Source organism: Labrus mixtus, chromosome 5, assembly GCF_963584025.1.
Source record: "Labrus mixtus chromosome 5, fLabMix1.1, whole genome shotgun sequence".
NCBI lineage: Eukaryota > Metazoa > Chordata > Actinopteri > Labriformes > Labridae > Labrus > Labrus mixtus.
This window is the reverse complement of record NC_083616.1, coordinates 28,865,213-28,884,280: the sequence shown is the minus strand read 5'-3', so window position 1 is coordinate 28,884,280 and position 19,068 is coordinate 28,865,213. Positions and strand designations below refer to the sequence as shown.

The following is a 19,068-nucleotide window of genomic DNA, read 5'->3' as shown; positions in this document are numbered from 1 at the left end:
AACAGTGGGACGCGGTGCAGCTTTCAGTGGGTCTATAAGGCATTTTATTAAAAACATGTTTGTTTGAGTCTGGCTCTTTGTTCTGTCACATGTTTTGAACCGTCTGGGGTCCAAACTGCACCATGTTTCATTAAACAAATCTCATTGGTTGAATCAGAAATTTGGGTCATAATTTCTCATTAAATTGGTGCTGTATCCTCATGAGGCTGCAGGTGAGAACCTTTGTTTTAAAGTGTTAAAATCACAGTTACTCTCTGATAATTCAAATCAAGCAGTCATGGTTCAAACACTGAAGGATCTGACAAGAACATGTTCGCTCAGGATGCAGCGTTGTAGAAACATCACTCTCATGCTAAATGATTAGGGCTGTAATGGAGATTACATGATGATGAGGAATCGCCAACAACTCCATATATTCCTGTCTATGTTAACGTAGATTAAACACACAAGGACATCCGGGTTCTTTCACTTATATTGCATCTCTGACTTCTTGTTTTGTTGTTGAAATCAGTTCAAACTCAAATGTGACGTGACAAAGTTTTAAAGCAGGCTTTGTGACACTGCTGTAATCAAACAAACGGGAAAGATTAGTCCATATAAAAGCTGCCTTCACCCATGATGTTCTAATATGATGTGTTATTGTTTTATTATTATTTTTACTGTCAAATGTACTCACCAGATCTGCGCACGTTTGATCTTCTCGCACAAAGACAAACGCTGGCTGTGCATATTGCGAACAGAAGTAGGTATAAAAGACTCCTTTCTTTACATGTAGACTCCATGTCTGCTTCTGGTCCGAAGTTTCAATCGGTCAAATGTTCATCTTATCCCGCGTTCAAACAAGCATGTAACTATTAATGTAACAGTTCCGTTTCTCTGGTTAAAAAAAAAAAAAAGTCGTTTTTCTTTATCCAAATATGGGCTCAAACGCCATCCAAAGAGGGGCAGGATCTGCCCGAGAGGAGAGGGCAGCCTCGATTTGACACTGATAAGATTACAGTCTGTAAAAGATCAGTGGGTTGGACACAGGACGGACGGATAGAGAGACACTGAAGCCACGACAGGCGCGCGAACGACCGGCTGGAGAGGCGGCTGCACGGGCAATTTACGCGTAATGCGCAGCGGCTCTTAAGACCCCTGAATGGTGGTGGGCACGGTCATTTTATTTACGCACGAATATCGTTTTCGTGTCACGCTTCGGCCCCGCGTCTCAGACAGCAGACGAGATGGAGAGCGGAGTGCAGGAACGTGGGGCCATTTAGAGCTAAGAGGATAATGAGCTTCTAATCCGCGCACTGGACACAGATGGAGAGCGTGTCTTGACGCACAAGCAGAGGAGCGACAGCACTGTACTGTGTGTGTGTGTGTGTGTGTGTGTGTGTGTGTGTGTGTGTGTGTGTGTGTGTGTGTGTGTGTGTGCGTGTGCGTGTGTGTGTGTGTGTGTGTGTAACTATAACCAACCAAAAAGAGGCGGGGTTAAAACAATAGATCCGTTATTTAATTATTCATTGTCTCCCGGAGAATGGGAGTAGTGGACAATAACAGCTGATTAAATGATCTTCACTCCAATCAAAGAATGAACTATAAACAAAGTTTTTTGTTGTTGTTTTTTTTTGGGGGAGTGAATGAGTACAATGTGCACGTGCCTGCGTATTTACAGTAAGAGCATGCAGTGTCTGTTTATTGAGAGCTCAACCAAATCATTTCCTTTTTGAAAATACTGAATGGACAACATCGGTAAAAGAGGAAGGAAGGAGACAAAGAAAGAAAAATAAAGAAGGAAAGGAGAAAGAAATATAGAAAGAAAGTTCATCTTGTTTTCTTGTTTATTCCCTGTTTTGTAGCTTTCTTGTGATTTCCTGTTTTATTTTGTAATTTATTATCCTCGTGTTTCTCTATGTCCTGTATGTATCGCTGTTATATTCTCAAGTTCAGAGACTGTTCTGAGACACAAAAGTTGCCGCTACTGTTATCACAAAAACCAGGTTAGTCTAATTTGGAAAGTGCCTTTGCATCCACTCATGTGCTCTACAAATCCCCCTTAAAGAATGCTTCTTATATTCACCTTAACGAACAGAACATTAGTCCAAACTTTTCCTCTGCAGGGCCACATTTTCTTCTTTTCACTGAATAATATAAAACCACACTAGAGGTTCCATTACATAAAATCTAACTAGCTGCCAGGAACCAGACTGATTTGTGAGACCATTTTCATTTGTCACTCCACTGTTCATCTACTTAAACTGGATTTTCAGAGTTACTCTCCCTCTGTATAAAATACGTTTGTGAAATCCGGCAATTACTGGAGACAAGCCATCAGTTTGAATGAAATAATGTGGAAAAAAATCATTTTGCTTAATACAGTTTTTAACATGAATGACCCACTCACTTACAGAACCTCTTTTGTACTAGAAATTACTTTTGAAAAATCTTGCAACACACGAGGCTAAGTCCTGCACAGTGCACTGCAGTTCTCCGTGCTCATTGTAGTCCGTTTCATACTCGACCTGCAGTAGAAACGATAATACCACCTATTCAGCATAACCCCTCTGACAGCTTGTTGTTGAATGGTAAAATATAAAACCGAGTCCAAGACGGACCATCTGACTGATGCTCTGACATGACAGCTCTCAGTTTTCACACTGTATGATAACAATCTGCATTTTACTGTCATAGTGTTTCACATCTGACATTTCATCTACACGCTGACACAAAGGCTAATTTACCATTTTCCAGTCAGAGAAAAAAGGGGAGCAGCTTAACAAAGACAACAGAGTAGTACGCTCAGTGTGCGCTACCACTTCATTAAAGATAGATGAATAAATCACACACACAATCACAGATGATTAGAAAGTCATCATCATCTAAATAACACCCAGAGTGTGTCCTATTTTCTGTTGTTTTTTCAATACAATGGAAAAAAATAAGGACAAAAAATAGACATGGGGGGGGCTTCCATTTATTTTTTTCATTTGTCACTATATTAACTTTTCATCATTCATACAAAACACAACACAAAGCCAGACTTGGCAGTGATACAACAGCAAAGCTTCAGCCTCAACATAGCATTCAGTAAAGAATAGAATAGAATAGAATAGAATTACTTTATTGATCCCAAACTGGGAAATTGTGGCGTTACAGCAGCAGGTTGTCCAAACACACAATATTCGCAAAAAACACAATGTTAGCAAATTTAAACACAATATAATATTAAATACAAAGTAAATAAGCACTAAAAATATTAAAACTAAGAATGTGAATATATACAACCAGGATTTAACTAAGCATTACTAGTCTTAAATATGAAAGATTAAATGTAAATGTGCAAAGGATGTGACACTTGGATGTCACCAAACAGGGACTACATTTAAGGAGATGTCTAATGTGTGTGGCTACGGAGACATTCAAGATGTGCTGCAGACACTAGTTCACCCAGTGGTTCCCAAAGTGGGAGTCACAAAACATTTAGAGGGGGGTCACGACATGCTTCTCCAAAAACAAGTACACATTTTAATTGATTCAAATTGGAGTATTTTACCCATTATTGGGAAATTTTAAGTTATTCAATTTCAAATAAAACCATTGTCCTTAAGTGAGAGTTGTGCTGAAATAAAAGTGATGAGTAAAAAAATCCTATAAACGTGCTCTCCAAGTTTCTGCGTTTGGATTTATCATTCATTTTTGAAACAGCAATTCTTAAATTCCACATAAAGAAAGTCAAAGTTTAGAGATAGAGATCCATGCTTACTGACTTTTCCTGCAGGTAAATCCTTTATTCAAACAAACCCTGTAACCTCATGAAATCTTTATTCTCTATTTTAATCATGAAGTGAAACTCTCATTAGACATGCCTGGCTCTCACTTGACTTGTTGTTGTTGTTGTTGTTTAATTTACACTTCACCAGAATTCAATTTGTAGGTTTATGTGACCAGAAACTTAAATTATTAAAAATACAACTAATTTTTTTTGTTTTAACCAGGATCAGGGATGTGAAGACGGAGCTTGTTACAGAAATGATAAACAGGCAGTGCATCGAGTTCAGCCCCTCTCTGACTGCAGGAACTTTACCACGGAACTAAATGAAGTTCTGGGGTGATTGATATACCCCCTAAAAGAGACCCTGCTCTGCGGGTAGTACTTTCCAAAGGTCCACAGACCTTGGGGAGGGCAAGGGCCTGCAGCGCTGAATGTCTCTGATTAGACAGACATCCGCAGCGTTTGAGGTCACCCGCCATGATTTAAAGACTGCAAGTACAAGACACAGACGCGTTTCAGGCGTCACAGTGTAGATAAAGTGTGATAACCCCCCCCCTCACTGGCTCCACCTGCTGGACAAACACAAACAAACACACCAGAGAGGGGAAGACGTAAAGGACCAAAAGCTTTCTTCACACATTAAAAAAAAAACTTAATTTGTAAACTTGGCTGCAGGGAGAGTCACATATACTTGATAAAGACACAGACAAAACATAAAACATACAAAGTGCAAATGCATGGCACATGGGGGAAAGTGTGAAAGTACATAAAGTGCACAGATTCCAATCGTACAATTTAATAGACAAGTTGATGTGTCAAAGTTACAGAGCTGAGAACGTTCAAAAAGAAAATGTAGACCTTTTCTGTTTTTCTATTTATAGACTATTTCTTAAATTAAGTTGAAATAATTATCTATTTTTCCGCCCAGCTTTCTTAAAGCAAGAGGGGAACACTTTTATATCAGCCACGTCCAATTCAAAGAATCATTTTTTTATGTGTGTGTAGGAGTGTAGACATGTTTTTCTATATGACTGGGAGTTGGGGATTTATGATCCGTTATGGCATTTGTGTTATCGACTATTATAGTGGCAGAGGACTATAAATATGTCAGTGTATTTAATATGTCAGTACATTTTGTATTTCTCTTTTTTTTCATGTTTTTTTAATTTTCTTATTCATTTATATGCCTCATCAATCTTTGAACATTGTATCACAGAGAATGGGAAATCATTTGTTCCATTTAATTAATTTGTAATTCTTTAAAAAACAAGCGAATAAATCAGTCTGCTGGTTTAGAAAATTGTTTCCCCTCGATGAGAGAAACAACAGCCTGAAGTCGATGGGATGTGACGTGATCGATTGGGTGTCTGAAGAACGACTTTTCTCTTTCTCACAACATTTCAAAGATAAGTCACGACAAACTGATTCAAGTCTTTATTTTGCTTCAGTTGTTTTGTCATTTTGTGCACATTTTGTTATGCTCTCATTTGAGGTGTGAACACAGCTGACCTGCTGCTTAATGCTGAGACGCATGATAATACTATACTGGTCAACAGTGCCCACTAGTGGCAGCTTTAAAGTCCTACATGCTAATTGGTGTAAGCAGTGAGCACATCTGGAACTGAAGCGTGTTTCAACCCGATGTTTAAATTTCCCTGCAAACTTACAGATCAGGCAATGAAATGAGATCTTTAGAGTTCACACTGCCACCCAGTGGTCAGAAATGTCATATTTATTTCAAACCTGGAGACAAACATAAAGTAAATGATCTATTTGCTTAGACATCCACAGCTTTCACATTTCTGGGTCGACTCCCAGCGGCTTCAGCTTCAGAAGACATCACCCAGTCTCACAGCTCCCAGAGTCTGATCGCTCTCACCCTGGAGCTCCAGCAGCACCACCGGACATATGGTGTGAATTATACTGTCCAGGCAGCACTGTGCTCCCCCAAAGAGCAGACTTTTACAACACCTTCAAGGATCCATACAACATCAAAATCTATGATTAGGAATACAATCATCAGTATCTTTCCCTCTTACCACCTTTAAGCATTACTGTATATATAAACATTTGCCATTCAGCACTACTGAGTGATTTTGGTCTTGGCGATAGTTGGCGTCTGCAGCACCCAACCACAAAAAAAGAATATTAATTTTTTTAACCATTTCAGACAACAAGATCCACCCCATCATCATTAGTGACCATGCTCCAGTCACATTCAAATGGAATTCACCCAGGTTAAATAAACCCATCACTATATGGCGCAGAAAAAGCTTTCGGTAGAGTAAACAGGTCCTTTCTAAAAAAAACACACTAGACAGATTTGGCTTTGGGAAATCATTTATTAACTGGGTCAGTACACTATGCATCTCACCAACAGCCACTGTTATCACCAATGGACAATCATCACAGCACTCTCCACTTCTCTGTTCACACTCTTCATCGAACCATTAGCAGCAGCCATCCGTCAGAACACCAACATGAAAGGATTTCAAACCCCAAACATCGTCATAACTCAGTATGACCCTCAGTCCTTACTTCAAGCCACAATTAAACTTATTGAATCATTCTCCACTATCTCTGATTACTCCGTTAACTGGAACAAATCCTCCATTCTCACATTAAATAATAACAGCTTGGATTTGGCATCCGACACAACACCAATCCCTTTATGCAACAGACACATTTAATATTTAGGTATTAAGGTGTCCCTCAAGCTGTCAGTTGATTATTCTTATTTTCAGTCCACTACTGAAAACAATAAATGACAATGGATGAACCTCCCACTATCCATCCTAGGCAGAATAGCAACCATTAAAATGACAATTCTACCAAAAAATTGGGCAAGATTGAGTGAGATTTCTCACGAAGTACCCTGGCTCTCACACACCCCTGAGACCGGGGGCGAGGGAGAACTCTTGCGCAAGATCTTTCCCTCTTTCCCTCTTTCCCTCTTTCCCTCTTTCCCTCTTTTCCTATTTCCCCTTTCTCTACCGTCAAAAGCCGTAAAAAGAGCAGAAAAGAGAAGCAGAAATTAATATTCAGTCATCCAATTTGCATTATACTTTGGCTCTCCATGTATGCATATTGTATGACATAATTCAAATGAAAACGAAAAGGTCTTTGGCTTTTCGTTTTCAAACTTGCCGTGCTAAAAAGTGATCATATTCAAACCAACTCGAAAATGAAATGGACGGCGCAGGAAAGTGACGTCAGACTTCAGCTCCGAGGCAGAACGCGCAGTACGATGATAGGTGGCGGGGTGCATCCAGCAGTTTTTTGGAAGTGGACATTTTTGTCCTTAGTGACTTAAGAGGGTAGTAAATTAAACTGATGCCTGAGGGTAGAAGTACAACTGACTTGATGTCAAGTTTATTTGACTAGAACATTTTATTTCTTTGGAATAATCACAAATTTGTCTCAACTTATCTTTTTAAGTTCAGTTAACTTAAAATTTTAAGGCAGCCCGGATACTAACTTTTTTAAGGCTTTATATGTGATTTTTCACACTTAAATATCATATAAATCAAGTATATCCTCTGAAAATAACTCTGTGAGTCATGACTGTCTACAATGGGTGTAACACCCGAGTCCCACTGTCTGTGATGTTTTCAGAGTCCTAGCTTCAGTTTGTTTACATCGCCGGGACAGCCGGCTGACTCCTCCCCTCACGTATAAAAGTTGTTTAATTGAGGGACTAGAGAAAAGAAGAATAACATACTGTACTCACTGCTTAACTGTGTTTCTAGATCACGCTCATTTCAGGTAAATTTACATGCAGTGTGAAGATACGAGCATAATAAAGATCGCTAGCATTAGCATGCTAACACAACAATGCACCCCGAGTTGTTTTGGTTTCATGCTGGTGCTCAAGGGCGACATCTGCTGGATCAAAAAATCGCATATGAAGCCTTTAAAGTTATAACAACAAGCTTTTTTTTTTACAGTGCAGGAGAAGATGAAAAATGATAGATATACTGTATATACCCAATTTAAAGGTACAGAAGCTATGAGCTGACATGCATCCATCTTATTTACTCCATTTTCTCCATGCTAAGTTCAGTTTCCTGAGATATTGACTTATGTTATTATCTGGGGAATAAATAAGATCTTTTCTAATATGATTGGATTCATTTTTTTAAAGATTTTTCTTGGGCTTTTGTGCCTTTATTGGAGAGATAGGACAGTGGCTAGAGATGGAAATCAGGAAGAGAGAGAGAGAGTGGGGAACGGCATGCAGGAAAGGTCGGACTCGAACCCGGGCCGTCCGCCTTGAGGACCACAGCCTCCATACATGGGATGTGCGCACATAAGTAGCGCCCCATAAGTAGCCCCATTCTATGTTTGCTTTGTGATTTTGCAACTCAAGTTAATAATGTAGACCTAAAAAAAAGAAACTGGAAATTTCTCATTTCATCATGGTGCTGATGAAAAGTCAAAGGATCACCAACCAGCATCTTTATCTAAAAAAAGGGTCAACTCTGACGAACTGTGGACGATGACTGAAAAATATGGATATCTATAGACTACCAATGTAAAGGTACGGAAGCCCTAAGCAGACAAGCATCCATACATTTTATTTACTCAGTATTAAACAGTAATTTCGGGTTATTTTTGAAGATCTCAACCTATGGAGATAATAGAAACCCTTTTCTCATGATTATGAAATAATTATCTGTAGATCTAGAAAACAAAACACAAGTCTGGTCGTGCCATGCTGCCGTTGTCAACTCTAATGAGGTGAGTTAAGCCTATTTCGATGCTTGTTTTGCATTTTTGCAAGTCTGTTGATATGGGATAAATAAGTCAAGCTCTCGAGAAAACAACCGGAAATTACTCGTTATCATGAGAAAAACAAAGCAAGAAAAAATTGAATGGATGCATGTCCATTTGGGGCTACTCTATAAAGGCAGACTATCCATCAATTTCAATCTGTAGGAGGCACGATGTGGAAAGTCAGGGATCATCAGAGTCAATGGACTTCATGTTTTAATGTGTCCTCACTTCATGGAAATCTGTCAAAAGGTTATTGAGTTATTTCCGTTTTAAACAAAGAACCAGCTCATCGATCAACATCACACCCATAAAATGTCGAGGGCGACCTGTTCCAGTCTGATGATGTAAAACTCTTGAGTGACTGCCAGTGATGCCAGCTGTAATTCAGTTCAGCAGGTTAAACGCACAGTATGTAAAATGCGTCGCCAGGGGGCTCTCAATCAAAACAAAAACAAAAGATGACATCAAGGTTAGCGGGGAATCATGGGAGTTCTCTCTGCTACTCCCGCCCTCCCCCACGGTGAAAAGGAACTGGTCTAAAATTGGTCTAAATGAAACATCTGTGCTGTGCTTTGGTCAAAATATAATATGAATCAAGCACCAGAGGAGGTTTGTGACCCTGTATAAACCAGCTCTCTCAGAACGCTCCGTTTTGGTGTGTGTGTCTCTTTAAATGAAATGACCTGAGTTTTCCCCATAGACATCACTCCTCTGTAGTGAGAATAAAAATGGTGGACCTGCACAAAAATATTGCTCTAAGCTGGGGGTGGAGTCCATGGGTGGAGATACCAGGGGAGGAGAGGGGATTTTTTTTACCAGAATCCCACTGTGACATCACAAGGAGAGCACATTTGAAACGGAGCATTTTTCTCTGTGTTGTAAGACTTATGCAGACCACAAACAAAGGACTGCATGGGTTTATTTCACATTTTGCGGGTCAGTAGACACTCAGGTTACCCAGATAAATGTTCAAAAACACTGTAGAAGTTGTCAATATATGTCCCCTTTAATTAATTTAGATATACTTGAATGTAAACGTCATACAATTCTACATACTATACCTTCAAGGATATCTGAACCAAGACTTTTTATTCCGCTCATTACTTAAATTTGACCGGATTAGGGATTGAAGTTGGAATGTTGAGACATGTTTAGAGATTAATCAAAAGCCACGTTCAAGTCAGGTGGTGTCCATTGAGTTCTGAGATTGCATTACGGCTCCATACACTGTCTCCAAATCCTGCAGAAATGTCAAATGGACAAAACTTCTCAGGCGACAAATTGCAAAACAGAACACTTCTGCAAACAAAAGTCCTCTCCCTCACCTAAAGATTCTGTATTCATACAGAGATGTTCATAGATGTAACTATCCGTAGAACTATTCCTATAGATCAGGGGAAAAACAAAGTGTGGATTCTCCTGCCCTCTAAGATTTAAACGTGCAAATGCAGAAAACAGGATTATCACAGATCTTCCGAGTCTCCCCATCACTGTGGAGAGACAGGATATTCTTTTTTTTCTGCTAATTACAACACCGGCAGCAACGTCCCAAATCAGACGTCCATTCAAGCTGTCAACTCGTCCCTCCCGCAGGATATTCCGGGAGCATGCGGTTTCATGTCGGGCCGATAATGACGGCTGAAATGACCTGTGCAATTAGCCTATTTCATGTGAGTCAAACTGAGCCCCCGAAAAATGGCTGTCAGATTCAGATTAGCTCCTGATTAGCCTTCATGCCTTCATGCAAAGAGGGAAACGCACATCTGCTCGGAGTATTTGCCCGGCTTGCAGGAGTGTAATTGCTTGAGGATGAGGTATTTCCATACAGTTTAGTGAGCACCAGCGGAAAAGGAAGCCTTACTAAGGGATTAGTGAGACTCCTGAAAACACAAGCGGAAGACAACTGCTTTTCTGCATGATAAATCTTCTGAGCATATTTGGATGCACGGATGGCTTTTGCATGCTCCGAGTAGTGAAGTTATTACAATACAATGAGACAAACATGTGTGCACGCACTGACATGAACATGATTCATCATGAAACATTACACTTCAAGGGTGCATAGCTGTGCATGTTTACACATTTGCATATCCACACGCATACAGATACAGTATGTATTTCACATTAAACTTGTAAACCTAACTACCTCTGAGGAAACTGCTTTTTCTGTTCTGCTGGAGAGCTAAAGAAAAAAGAAAGGGGGGGGAATATTTCTCTTCTCCCTGGAATAATTCAGTTTGTGTGCAGAAGAACAGTGGTGCATTTTTTTCCAGAACAATCACTGTAGCAGAGAAAGTTGAGCATACGTTCTTCTTAGAATCACATGTGGTTTCTTCTTGCACAAAACAAAGCACAAAAAGGAGTTTTAATGTGTCTCAGAAGTTGGTAACTCAAATCATTAGCGGACTAAATCGAAACACACTTCTACCAGCTGATTGCATGAAATATATTAAATCGGGCTAATGCCTTAAAATGATTGCACTGATGCTTTAGTGTCTTTTCATCTCCACGTCTCGGTGAATCTCTTCTTATTCCATGTGGACTCTGACACAAATATGTTCATGTGGTGTACATTACGATTGATATACACTATTTGTTCTGCTTACCCTGAACAAAAAGGCTTAAAACACAGCAGCTGTGAGAGTGCAGTAAGCGGACTGAAAGTGAAATAAACAACTTTTAACTTTCCTCTTGGAAGGAGAGCTCTCAGGCACATGAAGTCCTCAGATCACTTCTGTTCATCGACACTCTGGTTTCAATCATGCAGCACAGTTTGATCAGCGTTTGCCAGGTTATGTTTGCAAAAGAAAAGAGGAATTTATTTTACAGTCCCATCGATATTTATTCAGTAAAGTATGGAGGAGGCTGTTGGTGAGGAGAGGTAGCAGTTTCATTCTGACACTTATTAATGCTTGTTTTAAAGACTCCCCTTCCTCAAGTCCGTTTGCAGTTTGTTTGAGTTCTGTAACGACGGGGCCCATAAACGGACATGGACTGGAAAATATGTAAATATAAGTTTCTGATGCACACTAAAAACACACCCATGCTCCTCATCAAATGTCATGTGCTCGTGAGAAGGTCCATGTTGCACATCAGCAAGTGTTTTATTAGAACGTGAAACTCTTTGTGATAGCTCTGTATCACAGAGATTGCAAAATACCATAAAGCTCATAAAATCTCATGCGCATGCAATATTATCTTCTAAGCACCATGTACTCTCTTGTGTACCAAAATACTTTTGGGATAGTTTCTGGTGCACACAAGTTATCTCCACACACGAGGTAGTTTCTGGGTCGCAACAGAAAAGTACTCTTTGTTTTTTTCTTCTGCCCATGTCCCCTTAGGGCCTCTGTATGTTGCAAACCTTTCTCTTTGACACTCAGGCTCAGTCCCAGTATACTCCTTTCCCCTTCCTTAACTCTAACCCCACTGTTTGCATGTTCACATCTAGGGGTAGGGTGTCCAGATTCTTGTTGAACTGGAGGGGTAGGATGTACTGATGCTTCAGAGGAGCTCTCCAAACTGAGTGTTATGAAAACTCTCCCAGAATGCCTTGCCAAGTATCGGCACGTTGGAAGTTCAAGGGACGAAAGAAATGTACAGCTGGTTCTTCATTAAAAAGTTTAGAAAATGACAACAACCATCGTATTTAGTTGTTTGTTCAAATACGCTTCCAAAGACAGTTTGCAGTATTCACAGAACACAGGCCGAGTTATTCATACACAGTCTGTTGTGTGTCTAAACAATATCCTGTCAGGAGGTGAGAGACTGCACCTACTCTGGAAATATAAAGAGCGACACCTGGGTGCATATAAGTACACTAAAACATTTTTTTTAAATTGCAGAGGTGATACCCGCACACCAATTCCATGGGTGGGGGAGGGGCGCCCCTGTGAGTAGGGGAAGGGCTTCTAATGTGCTGCTGTTTTTATTCACCCTTTTTCACTTTGAGCACCTTTACATTTTTTTATTTAAATAAATTATTTTTGCATGTATCTCAGCCTGCAGACTTTTTTTGTGGTTGTTTAGCCCTGTGGAATTGGTGTGATATAATGTCATTAATTATTTTTTACATAATGCAATTCAATTGATTTCAACATCATTTCAAACTGTTTCTTTGCTCCTCTGGACCTGGAAAGTTGCTCCAAGAGAAATTCACAAAGAACGAATTTACACCTTCGATCATGAAACCAAAACTGTGTTCTCTACTGGCAGGACTCTTAAGTTAAACATCAGCTCCTGTGACGGAGAGCAATCCAAACCCCCTTGATGGTTTCGGAGTTTTAAGTAGCAAACTTAATCTATTGAGTCTATTCAATCTGTTTTGACTGGCTGATTAGAAACATGCCTCCCATCCAATGTCAACCTCGACTGTAAAGCGGGATGGGGGAACGTGGAGTGTTGTTAGTGGAAAGTGTGAAACTTTTTCTCTCCCTCTGAGCCATCTGAGTACACACACACACACACACACACACACACACACACACACACACACACACACTGAGCCTCTTTCATAACACGACTCCTCCACCCTCAACAACTCCTGGACCTTGGAGTTCAATCATTCAACTCCGGCTCCATCCCTTCTGTGAAGTCTTCATGGGGTGGAGACAGGAGGGAGCAGAGAGGATGGTCCTTGAAACGTCATCACCACTCCCCATCTCTCCTGTTAGACCTCTCCTCCTCAGGTCGGATCTGATGTCGACAGGGAAGGAGCAGAAGTCGCTGCATTTTTGCGCACTGAATGTAAACCCGGGTAAAGGACTGGAAACTGGGACTCTTTCTGTATTTTTTTGTCTCCCAGGATTAGATGATTGTCGTCGGATTGCAAAAAAAACTTCAGGGGGAAGTCCTCGCTTTGTGTTTTGCGCGTCTGCCTTTGCTTTCGTGTCTCCTTGGATGTTGCGCCACGCTGCGTAGCGTTTGCCATCTGGCCCGCGGGTAACAGCGTGCAGTTTACAGGCAACCTTTACACTCATTTTGGACCGTTTTTCAGTGGCTTCACTCCTTTGATTTTTGCAATCGCGCCATGTCCTTCTGCCGGACTCGAGCGGACAATGAAGTTATGGGATAGTCTGACCACTTGTTTGATACTGCTGAGCGCCACGGTGCACGCCAGCTCGCTGCTCCGCTCCACCAAGAGGGGAGGGCGCGCCGCCGAGGGTCCCCTGGAGCTCCCACCGGTTCAGATCCGTCTGTCACTCACCTCCCCGGGCATCAGCCGCGCTCGGGCGGACACAGCGGACTGGGAGGAGACGCTGGCTGGAGGTGAGAATTTTACGCGTCTGTCGTCTGCATGGAGTGCCATGGAGTGTGTACTCCGCAGACTGGCTCACTCTTGGATCCTTTCTATCTCATTACTTGTTCCACTCTTCTAAAAGAGATTTTATATGAACTGCTGAAAATATGCAGAAACAGCCACTCTCTATCTGCATGCTGTGGATGAATGTGGTGTCCAGTTCCAGATCCAGTCATCGACATATTTGCAGAAATGTCTCATTCTGGACTCTGACTTTAACTGGCCTGCCTCATTTTACAACTTCAGACCTTTTTAACTGCATAACTTTATACCCATCTCTCTTTTCCACAGCATTCATACAACATGCTAAAATTAGTATTTTCTCTTTTTGATTATTTTCTTACTAATTTAATAACTGTTTAGTTTATAAAATGCTAAATTGTAAAAACAAGGTGTCCCAATATTTAAAATAGGCAAATGTGAAGACTGAAAATCGCATAATTTGTCTGACTTGCAGCTTTAAACCAAATCATATTCCCTTCATTGGCAAAGCCTCACAAATAGGAAGCTTGTAGATTTCTTTTCCAGATATTGGTGAATCATTTTGGTGTGTTGTGTTATATGCTACACGGCTAGTTGCTGCTGTTCCTTTAATGCCTCAGTGCTTTAAAACATACAACTCTGTTTGGGATCCATTTGTAACTTGGATGAATCAGTCCGAATGGAATTTCTCTGCATGGAAAAAAAACATTGTGTACCATTTCCACATATCTGACATAACACTGTATGGTCCAACTGTCAGTTTGAGGTGTTAAAGTGAAACAACATGTTGCTGGAATATCAAATATTTCCTTGAAAGAATCTCATTTCTCTGCATGTGTTTCAGACATCATGGAGGAGCCCCCACAGGAGGAATTTGAAGACGTGGTGGACTTCATCAGGGTGACCATCAGTCGAATACGCCGCTCCTCTTCGTCCACCGTGTCCTCATCTACCTCCTCGCCCGCCGCCCTCTCTCCCCCTGAAGAGGACTCGAGCAGCCGGGCTCGACACAGGAGGGGGAGGAAGAAGGGGGCGAGCCATCAGAGCCGGACTGGAGGACGACTGGGGGCTACGGGGGGGGAGACGGGGAGGAAGGTGAGAACTAAGGGACGAGGGCCGGGCTGCATGCTCAAACAGATCCAGCTCAACGTGACCGACCTCGGACTCGGGTACCGCTCCAGCGAGGAAATGATCTTCAGGTACTGCTCGGGACCCTGCAGGAAGTCGGAGACAAACTACGACAAGATCCTTTACAACCTCGCTCACAACAGGAGGCTCCCCGCCAAAGACACGCCCCCTCAGGCCTGCTGTCGGCCAATAGCGTTCGACGATGACCTCTCGTTCCTGGACGACAACCTCGTCTACCACACCGTGAGGAAACACTCTGCCAGAAGATGTGGCTGTGTGTAGAGAGCGTGAACTGGTGTCGAGCTTTGTGTGATTTTTACGTTCATTCTGATGTTGAGTGTTTTTTTTTCTCCAGATTTTTCTCACTAACATGAAACTCTCTGACCGTTATGGACTAAACGCCTTTTTGCGGCAACTAGTAAACGTATCTGGTAACGCTGTTACAGTTACTGACATTTAAAAGCCAGTGTTACTCGTTACTTTAAAGGCTTTATATGCGATTTTTCACACTTAAATATAATAGAAATCAAGTATATCCTCTGAAAATAACTCTGTGAGTCATGACTGTCTACAATGGGTGTAACACCCGAGTCCCACTGTCTGTGATGTTTTCAGAGTTTTCAGAGTCCTATCTTCACTTTGTTTACATCGCCCGGACGGCCGGCTGACTCCTCCCCTCGTGTATAAAAGTTGTTTAATTGAGGGACTAGAGAAAAGAAGAATAACATACTGTACTCACTGCTTAACTGTGTTTCTAGATCACGCTCATTTCAGGTAAATTTACATGCAGTGTGAAGATACGAGCATAATAAAGATCGCTAGCATTAGCATGCTAACACAACAATGCAGCGCGAGTTGTTTTGGTTTCATGCTGGTGCTCAAGGGCGACATCTGCTGGATGAAAAAATCGTATATAAAGCCTTTAAGCTATGTGAAGATTAAGGTTTATTGACATTGATTCAGCGGACCAGGTTACACTATACGTCAGCACGATACATCCTGGGGGAAAGAACGCTGCATGCGGTAAACTGTAACACACACAGGCAGGCGGTCGTTCAGCCGTGAAGTTTCTGTCTCAGAAATAGCGACATTATTTTCCCCCTGCTCGTGTTAAACGACAAGAATATAGCAGGGAGTAGTAGTCTATGTGCAAAGAAGGAAAACTTCTGTTTGTCAGCACAAAGCACCGAGCTGAACAACAAACCGCTTCTAGAGAGCCCGCTGCCGCAGACACTCGAGACCCAGGTTCAGTTCACGTTAGCTCAGCGGACTTTAAGGATTTAAAGCCCCGTCTGCTCCACAATCTGTAAACCGGATTATAGACATAGACTGGTATGTTGTTTGCGACGGGCTTCATATCAACTGTTGAGTGTGTCGTCTTCAGAGATCTAATTAGTAAAATACCTACAAACTGCAACACTAAATAATGTGAACGTCAACAAAAAAGTAACGCTTAAGTTACTTTTATAATGCAGTAGTGTTGTAGTCAAGACCACACTAACCGAGCCCAAGACAGACCCGAGACCAGAGTGCTCCAAGACCGAGACATTTAGGGATCAAGACCAAGACCAAGACAGGGCAAGATTGAGACAACACCAAGACCATAAATATCACGCGTGACGCTCACTTAGACCGTAACATTGGGAAGTTTGCAGCCGTAACCGGGGGATACAAATCAAACTACAAATGAATTGACATTATTTGTTCTTTTAGAAAGATGGGGCTTCCTTCTAATCACAGTAATGACTTTGTAAAACAGCCTGTCAGTGGTGGTCTTGATTTAAAATCCAGAGTCCGCCCAGTCTGAGGCCGAGACAAGACCGAGTAAAAATAATTTTGATTCCAAGACAAGGACGAAACCTTAGAACTAGACCGATTTTGAGTACTACAACACCATAAAGCAGTGACTTTGTTTGTAACTCAGTTCCTTTTGATAGCAGAGACTGTAACTAGTTACTAATTTTCAGTAACGTGCCCAACACTGTTTATGTGTGAAGCCACATTTGCCTTGAGTCCATCAGTAGAGGAGTTCATAAGAAGATCAGGGGGTTTCATTACACTTTGACTAACATGTTCATATCATGATTTGTTTTTCAACTCGTTGGATTATTAACAGTTCTCACAGTGCTGCTGTGTTTGTCAATGGAAGAATCAGCGGACTCATTCTGTCTACCATGAAGGGCATCTGTAACATATTCTACATGTATGAAATGTATTTATGAAAGCTTTTATTTTATTAACTTATTCATATTTATTTTGTTTTCCTAAAAAAGAATAAACTTTATTTATTACAGTGATGTGACATCTCAGACTGAGCCAAACAAGTCTATACATTAAATATAAAAGAAGAAGTGTGGGTCACATGACAAAAGGTGTCCATGTGGAGCTGTGGGTGCGTTTAGTGTTTCTTACCAAACTTTTGTTGTGTTTTCTTGTGTTTCCATGTATTTCCTCCTACAACGTTTCAAATTTTGAATTTAACTATGTCTATCTAAGAGCTGGTACACTCACCTCTGTAAAAACATCTATTAAACATGGATGTATGATCTCAGAGAAGAGGCGTCATGAAGCCTAACACTAACATATTAGAAATACTGACTCCAACTAAACAAGAAGCAGGCAAAGAGGTGGAGCTGCAGTGGGCTGGAAAAATCTCTTGTTCACTGAAACACACCAATCTAGTTGATCATCTTGCTCGCATGTTCCAAATGATGAAACCAGTTTAAGGTAACAGGATTTAGCTGCATGCACGAGGAGAGCACGCAAACGCCACCTGACCGACAGGGTTCAAACCAGGAACCGTCTCGCTGTGAGGCAACAGCGCTAACCACTGCATCAATATGTATGGTTCTTTATTGTTTGAGTCTTTTTAGGATGAGTTCACTACAAAAAGCCGTTCTCTACGGTGGTTGGGAAGTTCAAAGCAAAATTACAAAGTGTGAAACACTTTCACAAAATTTGAGACAAATTTACATGTTGAAAAACTTTTTTTTTTAGATTTATTTTTGGGCTTTTTGTGCCTTTAATGGAGCGATAGGACAGTGGATAGAGTCGGAAATCGAGGAGATAGAGAGAGAGGGGAAAGGAGCCACAGGTGGGATTTGAACCTGGGACGCCCGCTTGGAGGACTGTAGCCTCCATATATGGGGCACGCGCACTAACCACTGTACCACCAATGCCCCTTGAAAAACTTTTTTTACATTTTTTTAAATTAAATTACAAAACCAGAACACTTTTACCAAGAACAAAACAAATGTACAAGATGTGAAACACTTTCACAAGCGCTGAGACAAAAGTACAAGTGGTAGAACACTTTGACCGGTGCCCGAACAAATTTACAAACGACAGAATTTGACGTGAAAGGGAATGTACCAAATGCAGGAATTGACCCGGAAGCGATTGAGTGAGGGGTCATTTTGTTTGTTTTGACGTTAAATTTTGTTTTTCAAAATGCAAATTTGTCTAAAATTTTGTTTCACACTTTGTAATTTTGCTTTGAACTTCCCAGCCACCGTAGATCTCCTATAACTAGCCTTTCTCTAACTGATCCATAAAGGGTTAAACCTGATTTAATGTAGATGTTATAAAAACTAGACATTGATGAAAACAGAATTCAGAGTAAGAATAAACCTTCAGAGGAAGCAGAAATGAATCGTGTATTTCAGACACCTTTTGTGTAACAGAGAGAAGGACAAAAGAGTCCTCTGTAACACACATGGATGAAGAGAAGCTGATGTTATCAAATGACAGGAACAGGCGTTAAATAGAGAATCTACACCTACAGAAACTATAGAGTCAGAATAAAAGGAAGGTGAGACGATCAGGGAGGGATGGAAGACAGATTGTCGGTGACGATTGTTTAAACATCTTACGACATAAAGAACACAACACACAGGAGGATGAGGAATGGAGACGGACGCGCTGGAACAGAAAGGGAGGACAACGAGAAGACAGCATGATTAAACGGTTGCTGATATCCAGAGGAGGGAGAAAAAAAGAGGTAGAAGTCGGAGCACATGAGAAGATAAGTATACATCTTGCTTAACGGATGTGTGTGGTCGATATCTGATCCGGCCTCGCTCTCTCACATTACACAGGCCGTCCCGATGCCTCCGTCTCCCCGAAG

The 19,068-nt window shown here is 41.1% G+C and overlaps 2 protein-coding genes across 4 annotated transcripts in view; one reads left to right on the top strand and one right to left on the bottom strand.

The window, feature by feature from the left end:
- LOC132974664 (pikachurin) overlaps window positions 1–1,282 on the bottom strand; it is a 30,014-nt gene extending 28,732 nt beyond the window's left edge. For all 3 annotated transcript variants that reach the window (XM_061038870.1, XM_061038872.1, XM_061038871.1), the window contains exon 1: window positions 677–1,282. In XM_061038870.1, coding sequence (XP_060894853.1) covers window positions 677–782 — 106 coding nt within the window. In that variant the 5' untranslated portion in view covers window positions 783–1,282. The remainder of the gene's footprint in view (window positions 1–676) is intronic.
- A 12,253-nt stretch (window positions 1,283–13,535) lies between these two features.
- LOC132975000 (glial cell line-derived neurotrophic factor-like) lies at window positions 13,536–15,372 on the top strand. The gene is made up of 2 exons (XM_061039346.1): window positions 13,536–13,801; window positions 14,659–15,372. The coding sequence occupies exons 1-2, from the start codon at window positions 13,591–13,593 to the stop codon at window positions 15,222–15,224; spliced, it is 777 nt and encodes a 258-aa protein (XP_060895329.1). The 5' UTR covers window positions 13,536–13,590; the 3' UTR covers window positions 15,225–15,372.
- The last annotated feature ends 3,696 nt before the right edge of the window (window positions 15,373–19,068 follow it).

Excerpts from the sequence above, each read along its gene's own strand:
- LOC132975000 (XM_061039346.1), top strand. The coding sequence starts at position 13,591 with ATGAAGTTATGGGATAGTCTGACCACTTGTTTGATACTGCTGAGCGCC. Across the intron at positions 13,802-14,658 it reads GGAGGAGACGCTGGCTGGAG|ACATCATGGAGGAGCCCCCA; the intron begins GTGAGAATTTTA and ends CATGTGTTTCAG.